General features: G+C 38.2%; 1 protein-coding gene across 2 annotated transcripts in view; it reads right to left on the reverse strand.

Moving 5' to 3' along the window:
* JHY (junctional cadherin complex regulator) overlaps window positions 1-5,871 on the reverse strand; it is a 28,951-nt gene extending 23,080 nt beyond the window's left edge. For both annotated transcript variants that reach the window (XR_004376768.2, XM_032802420.1), the window contains exons 1-2: window positions 5,449-5,871; window positions 1,881-2,379 (exon numbers count right to left, since the gene is read on the reverse strand). Coding sequence is in view for 1 of the 2 variants with exons in the window: in XM_032802420.1 (XP_032658311.1) it covers window positions 1,881-2,379; window positions 5,449-5,786 (837 nt within the window). In the remaining variant the exon portion in view is untranslated. The remainder of the gene's footprint in view (window positions 1-1,880; window positions 2,380-5,448) is intronic.
* Window positions 5,872-8,474: the final 2,603 nt, after the last annotated feature.

Consider the following 8,474-nt stretch of genomic DNA (forward strand, 5'->3'; position numbering starts at 1 on the left):
GTCTACTGTTCTGCTGTTGTAATACATACAGCAGGTGCCCTCTAGTGTTTGCATCAGCTATTCATTAGCCTTGTAGAATGGTACATAATTTACAATGGAAGGTCTCACTAGCCAGCTTTGTCAATTACACAGAAATCTGTGGTATAACTCAACAGTGTAACTTTTTATGTTGTAACTTCTATTTTCACATTATTCTGAGCTGTAGCTCTGTCTGATCCAGGACATTAGAGAGACAAGGTGGGTGAGGTAATATCTTTTACTAGCTCTGTGTAGTTTTCAAGCTAGTTTCTCACAAACAGAAGTTGGTCCAATAAAAGATATTACCTCACTCACCTTGTCTTGCTAATCTTCACATTATGTAACAGATGGATAGTGCTGTATTGCATTAGAGTCCAGTACATTTAACAAACGTTTTCAAAAGTATCCCCTAATGTTGGTTGGTTCAATTTTGAGAACAGAACTCAAGAAAACTAGGCCCTTAATCTCCAAGGGATTGTAGTGCCAGCAGCTTCCACTGATTTAAAATAGAATTGTAAATGCTGAGCAAACCTGAAAAATCAAGCTTGAGGGGTCTGTTTGGACACACAAAATCTGGCCCCTCCAGGGTTAGCAGATACTCTTGGAAACAGGTGGGCCTAAATGTCACTGAGTAAATGTGTGAATGCATCCACCCACACTGCACCCTATCTATATCCTTTTCTCTGATTTTTTCAAACTGCACACAATATAAATTGTAGTTTTTGTTTGTTGTGATCAGAGCAATCGGAAAGTTGCAGACACAAGCTTTTTATACTGTTAATAGGATCAGTTTTTTTGATTTTTCTCAAAATTACTGTGTTCTATCATTAGAAGTAATTTTTCTTTCATGCTGCAACACTGCTGTTTACCACCCATAAGGAGATAAGTGTGTACATTAGTAGAGCACATAATTAACAAAATCATGTAAGCTAAGCCAAACAACTCCAGTGCAGAACAAAATGAATCAATTAATTAGATGTGATGAAGAATCAAATCAAGTAAGAAGGAAAATTTTATCAAGATCAATAATGAGTTATAAGGGCAGGGGGAGTTTATTCAGATAGCTTCATGCAAAATGTTGAAATCTTACAAATAGTTCTGGGCTCGTTACCCAAGAGACCACCCCTCCCCTTCTGTTCTGTCGGAGCTATTGTGATCCTCTAGGCCTAAGGCAATGTGGTCACTGGTCCCCAGAACTTGCTTTTCAAGACTGACCGCAGGGCATTCTCAGCTGACAGCCCTTGCTACTGGGAACTTGCTCCCAAGACACACAATCCTGAGCCCAGTAACCATCAAAGAACAGGCTTTTAAGCTAACGTACCTAATGCAATCAATTAGCATTGGCACAAAAAAGTTTTTTGCCCAAATCAGGGCATGGATTTGAGTCCTCCATTGCGATGCCTCTAAAATTCAAGTCCTGGCCTTTGTTGCATAGATGAGTTTGGAGAAAATGGCATGAAGAACCTCTTTCCTGCCCTTCCTCTCACTGAACCTGTATGATAGCAGAGCAGTATTCCTACCTACTGTTCAACTCAATACTAAGAGTAAGGCTTGGCTTCTGCACTGATAGCAGGAGACATAGCCAGCTTTCTAGAAACCATAGCACAACTGGGGCCATTGAAAAGCTACAACTGGGAATATGAACACCACAGAACATTATCATCCTATCAAGGGCTGGGAAGATACACAGCCCAAATGGTTTCTTTCATCACTTGTGCTATGGAGAATCACATGATTGACAGGAAATCCAGGAATCACTCTGCAAAATCAAGAGATTTAGTAGGTGTTCCCCTTTAATCGGCGGCCCATCCACTTAGTTCATAACCTGCGAGGAGATGTTCTAAATAAAATGCACTACCCACCTGCCCTTGATGAACTTCCTCTCGCTTTCTACTGTGCAGATGAAGATAAGAATCCTGTTTTTGTATGGCTAATCCCAAAGTAAGTTTATTTTTTTCCACAAAGTCTTTTTTTGCTCTCTGTTGCTGAACTTGTACAGATCGAGGAGAAAAAACATCGCTGTATGTACTAGAATTGTCTTTGTATTGACAATCATCTGCTGATAGCTCTCCTTTTGTATGCAATCTAAAAGGTACACTGCTTATCCCAACAGGTTGATCATCAAGGCTTAATAATTCTGTATCAAATGCAGAAGATACATTTTGTCTTTCTACCAGATGATTATTTTCCTCCAAGACGTCCTTGGAAGAGAAGTAAGATGAGTCCTGAGAGGAGCCCTGTGAGATTTTCTCAGCAACGTGGTGTTTTCTATTCACTTCAGAAAATTTTGTTCCCTCATTATTGCTCTTCCAGTTGGGATTGTATCTTAGGTTATAGTATCTGTCTGTAGGTTGCTGTTTGCTATGAAAACCAGAAAAGAAATATTGATCTTTTAAAAAAAGAAAAACCATTCAGCACTTTGAATACGTTATATCTAACCAATTTAATATTCCAGCCTTTGCCCACACGTATGTATACCCTGACACATGTGAGCAGTTCTACTGAGTTTAATGAGACCATTCATGTGTAAAGTTTTTCATGCATGACACCATTTTTAGGATTAGGGCCCCAAGAGTTACACTGAACTTGAGCCAAAGATCCACAAAGAGCACCTTCTTCATCTTTAATTTTAATTAGCATTAAATACTAATTAGGCGTAAAAACTATCAAATCTGACCAAGGAATACAACATTTTCCTTATATAAATTCATCATGGCACTAACAGTGGGGAGAGGGAGGGGGAGAAACTCCCAGAAAATGCAGTTATAGAAATGCAACAGCTACTTTTTTCAATTGTCCAGTAAAATTTCATTTAAAAGGGCATAAATTATCATAATTCCTGTTTATCTTCCATAGAAAATTCCAGTCACTCCCCAGGGTCTCTGCTCTCTGAGGAAAAGTGCTATTTCAATTAACGTTGGTCCCTCACGACTACTGGATACCTAAGAGGGAACAGCCTATATATTTTATGGTATTATCTCCATTCATTACCACGCAATGCCAAGATATGTACTTTGCTATTTTAATAGCACTTTCCCAAAAGTCTTCTGTGTAGAATACAGATAGTTCTGTTCCTCTTTCATCTCAACTACAATGTCGTGCACCCATGTGAAAAAGCCCAGACCAGAAAAGAAATTTTGAGAAAGAGAAAGAGGAGTAATCTAAAGTGTTGATCAACAGTATCTTAACTGGCATATATGAATTACATTCTAGGGACAGTTGTCCTCAAAGTGGGTTTTTCCACAGTGTCTTAAGAAGTCAGGCACCCAACTCTTACTGGCTTTCAGGCAGGGCTAGCTCCAGGCACCAGCACAGCAAGCAGGTGCTTGGAGTGACCAAGGGGAAGGGGCGGCAGGTCCAGCTCTTTGACGGTGGGTCCCTCGGTTCCTCTTGGCGAAGTGATCGCGGCTTCCCCCACCCATGCTGCTTAGGGCGGCAAAAACCCTGGGGCCCTGCTTTCAAGCCATGGTTATAAGCAAGCTATTGGCCTGCTGAACTCTATAAAATCTGTAACAATTAAATTTTAAAGCATCTACTCAACATTTATTAACACTTTCTAAACTAATTACAAATGTACAAATATAAAGTGTGATCTAAACAACAAACAGAATCTAGTTCTATATTGATGCTTTTAGTTTCAGAGAAGTGTCAGTGACCTGATATACTCTGTACTTGAGATTAGTGTTTCAATTCCTGACAATTTATACCAATGAAGTAACAGCAGTCTTGAAACATCATTATTATTCATAAATGTAAATCATATGCAAGAATAAATGCCTATTTTGAAACAACGTAAGCACAGAAATATGTAATATTCTGCTAAAAACAATCACTCAAATAACAAAATATGATTCCAAAGAGCCCTATTGTAGAAATGTGTACACAGCGGCTTGATTGTATTATGTAGTCCAGGTCACCACACTGGAACAAAATGAGCTTGAAGAGCTCCTTCATCTCTAATCATCTGTAGACAAAACACACACCTCTTATTCCTCCCCCTTCGTTTGATATAAAGGTTAGATGAACTCTGTATTCAACCCTTCTGTTGATGAGCAGACAACAGATGCAGGGTTTTCTCTTCAAATTCCTAGGTTAGTAATGGATGTAGAGAGGAGGTTTCATATGCATATACTATCATATTTGCTCCAGTTAATGGACTGTATTTGAGTACTTACTGTGATAACTTCAAACAAAATAAAATCAAATTTCCATTTAATGAAGAGCCTCATATTCAGCATAGTATTCAGTCAAAAAATTACTAAAATTAGAGCATGTTTCTAGCACAATTAACATTCTTTGCACTCGCAATAAAATGTTCAGTAACTGGCCATTTTGCCTGTTGAGGAGGTGAATAAAAGCACGCTATTAATCATTTAGCCTTCATTTGTTTGCCACTTTATTTTAAGTAGACAGTTAAATTGAAATGGCACATTATTATTGCTTCAGGTTTAATTTAATTCTCTTAAACACAACAATTATTCCCAATTTATACAGCATTAAAACTCTTATGCATATGACAGCATATTCAATTTTATTTTATGTATAAAGATAACACTTTTGTAAGAATGTGTGAGGATGACAGTCTGCTGGAATTTTTAATTTTGCATTTACATAGTTACTGGATAAAAACGCATCTATTCAACCCTTCAATTTTTCAATATTGTTTTAAACAAAAGTTTTATAATATAAGTGCAGCAAACCAAAGTGATTAAAAATCACTATCTGAATGTAAAAGTGAAACATGCATTTCTTAAATTATTTAGAATGATGCCCCATCCTATCAGGTGCATAGAAAAGGACAACAGTCACCAACTATCCGTTTTGAACAAGTACCCAGTCCGTTATGGTAAGTGCTTTAAGGCTTGAGCCAAAGGCCATTCAAGTTGGTGGGACTCCTTCCACTGGCTTAAGTGGGCTTTGGATAAAACTCATGGAGAAGAATGGATGTCTCTTTTACTGGTCCTATAGCAGCAGAAAATTATATCACTCCTCTGCATCAGCACAGCTGTACTGGCTGGCACCGTGGACGAACAGAGGCAATGCTTTGCTCATTTCCCCACACTCCTGCCCACCTACTTTGAGGGCAATTAAGTGGGTATGAAGCACCCAGCTACTTTTGCACTACCAGAACCAATGTCTAGATAGCTTATATAGGGGTGTAAGGCAGGTTCTGACTTCCCCTTACTTTCCTATGTGGGAGTGCAGTCAGTGCAAGCTACAATCTAGCCGTCAGTGAACAAAGAATGGTTGCTCTCCCTTCTCTTCTAAAGAAACACAGTTGTACAGCACAAATACATTTAAAAACACATTGCCCTGAATTCACATTCACATTAAGGCCTGGTCTACATGCAGACTTTGTGCCAATTTAATTGGCTTAGCACAAGAACAGTCAGGCCTACCGTAGCTATATACTACAAATATATTCCTTACCTTTCATTATGTTTTCCATAATCTTTTCCATTTGAAAACTGTACTTTGTCATAATTTGCTCCTTCTGATTCATTCAGACTTTTCTCCTCCAGACTATCTTCGTCTAAACTGTCATTCTCCAGCTCATCAGAAGACTGGCCTATCAGTACTTCATTTTCATAAATCCGTTTTTGAAGTTCTAACTGATATTGTATCTCTTGAGTAAGGCTTTCAGAATCAGACTCCTGAGAGTCATGCAGACTTGGATGCCAGATGCCGTCACTTAAAGATGGTCCTTTTAAATTAGCATGATGACCATGTGGCTGGATTAATACTCTTTGAGATAAGCTATTATTCATGTTGCAAATGTGTAGAAAGGAAAGAGTGGAAAAATATGATTCAGATGTGAAGAATTCATTCCGTATTTTGTGCTGCAGTGTAGACCAGACCTGTATTTAGGAAATATGAGACTAAATGTAAACAATTTGTTCACTGAAAGTCAATAACAATTATGTTTGTTAAATATTTAGATGAATCCTATCAAATTATTTACACAGTCAGTAGCATTGTGGGCAGACTCAGAATTTGATCCTGCAAAGCTGATGCACTCCAGTATTGACAAATGCTTCACGGAGTGTGTCTGCCACTCACACTTAGTAGTATTTTGTTCCATAGGAAATCAATGACACTAAGGCCCTGATAATGCCAATGCTTACACATCTGGTTAACTTTACTATTGTTAATAGTCCTATTTAAAATTCCGGGACTACTATTAGTAGTAAAGTTCAGCATGAGTCAAGTGGTCACATGATTAAGGCCTAACTGTGTAGTAAATTACTACTCAGCATGAGTAAGCGTGGCAAAATAGGGTCTTTAATCATGATAAAAAATGGCAGTGACAATTCACTTAACCCGAAAATAATAAATCTGTTTATATATATTATCAGGGAAATAAAGTTAAGGCAACAGATTTTAGTTCCAAGATTTCAAGGGATGGTGTTCTATCATATGTTCTACATTAGTGATCTTATTTACATCCTATTGGATATCTATAGCTATATGCCTCTAGATATAAGCCCAGGACAAAGAATAATTACTTAAAAAATATATAGACAATTTAAAAAATATATGTTAACAGACAAGCCATGTGCAATCACTTTATATACATAAGGGATCAAATGGCTGAGTTAAAACACAGCGTCAGCATTTGAAAACAGGAAACATTTGTTGATATTTTAGTGCCATTTTCTTTTGTAATAGGTTACAGCAGTAGGGGAGTGCTTGATGCAACAGGAAGAAAGTCTGTTTGTATTAAAAATGATTATTTATATAACATCGGTTTATTTTTAATGTATGAGTATAGGAAGCCATGTGTCAGGTACGTCACTGCATCAATTTTTAGTTTTCCAGAGGCAACATTTCTTATGGCATAAAATTGTTGCTCCTCATCAGGCCTTTTATTAACAAACTGATGGATATCTATAACTGTCCTTTCTTTGGCATGGATCATACTATATATAATAGCAAATCTATGTTGAGAGATTATGCATACACTGTGGGCTAAGGAGTAATGGATCAACTAGTGTGTATAGATTTTTAAAATGATAGCTATGCTTCAGTTTTAAAATAAAGCAGAGCTTGAAATATCCATTCGCCCACTCAGTGATGAGTAAGAAACTTTCTTTGATGAGCTGCAGGATTTAACCCATCAATTTCTACAGAAATTGAGCATTCATTTTTAAAGTTTCTAGCTCTTATGGTTGTGAAGACAACCTTACAAATGCAAACTAATGAAAGCAAGGGTGGTCCAGTAGATAGGGCATGTATTGGGAGACCTGGATTTTGCTGCTAGCTCTGCCACTGAATTGGTGTGTCGCTGGGCAAATTATTTCACCTATTTGTGACTCAGTTACCTCATCTGTGAAATGACGATGACAGTGGTTTACCTTTGTAAAGTATATTGCATACTCAAAGAGACAGCACTTTAATAATTAGCACTTTTCAACCATAGATTTCAGACAGCCATTTCCATTGTTTATATTGCTGTACCTATTTTCTCAAAGTAGAAGCAAAGTGAAATTTACAAATCTGGTCAGTTTTACTGCTTCTGTTCAGAACATTGTGGGCAGCAGTGAAACTTACAAAAATCAAGTCAATTTCAATCTATTGCCACTGTATAGAAAATTTACTAGTATCAGAAAAAGCAGACACTAGAGCTATTCATAGAGGAGGTGGTAACTCCAAAAACACAAAACAACAGTCATTTAACTTAAGATGTGAATTAAGCTGATTTTACTTAAACAGGTGCAAACCCTAGGTGGACATTGTTATTTTGGTTTAAGAGTGGCTTTTTTTAGTTCATATTAAATAAGCTAAACTGGTTTTTAAAAAAAATCCTCCGTTAAACAGCCATCATTTCTACCTGCATTTTAGATTTTAAGGTCAAGGAGTTGTGTTGTTATTTGGGCCTCAAGCTAAAGTATCCCTTACAGTTAAGGAAATACCCATTCTTATAGGAATCTTGTCATTTGGGGTGGAGTGCAGGGACATTTTGCATGGAGACACCTGGAGAGAGGTTATGTAAACTCCTGGCAGGCTGGGAAAGGGAATGCAATGGTTTTGCTGATGGTGGGGAAATGTATGAACAGTTGCAGCCCTCTGGATGGTGTTTTGCAACCCCTCTAAGGAGGGTCTTTAATCCTTCCTAAATCCCCCTCCTGGACAGTGGTGTTGCATCATAAAATAGCACTCGCCACCCTTTCATTACATGTTAATACATACTGTGATGAGCAAATCTGAAAAGAACAAGAAACTGAACAGAAGATATGTGCTACCCTGCTACTCCCTCCTCCCAGGAATCTACTCCTCTTACCCTGTGCCCATCCTCTCTCCCCTCTCACAGCCCACTTCCCCCACCCACCAAATCCTCTTGGTCCTCTCACTTCACCCCCCCATCCTCTCCCCCACCCCCCAAATCCTCTCTGCCCCTCCCTTCTATCCCTCCCCAGTCCTCTCACTTCACCCCCAAATCCTCTCCCCTACCCCCC

This window comes from Chelonoidis abingdonii, chromosome 18, assembly GCF_003597395.2.
Source record: "Chelonoidis abingdonii isolate Lonesome George chromosome 18, CheloAbing_2.0, whole genome shotgun sequence".
In the NCBI taxonomy this organism is placed as follows: Eukaryota; Metazoa; Chordata; order Testudines; family Testudinidae; genus Chelonoidis; species Chelonoidis abingdonii.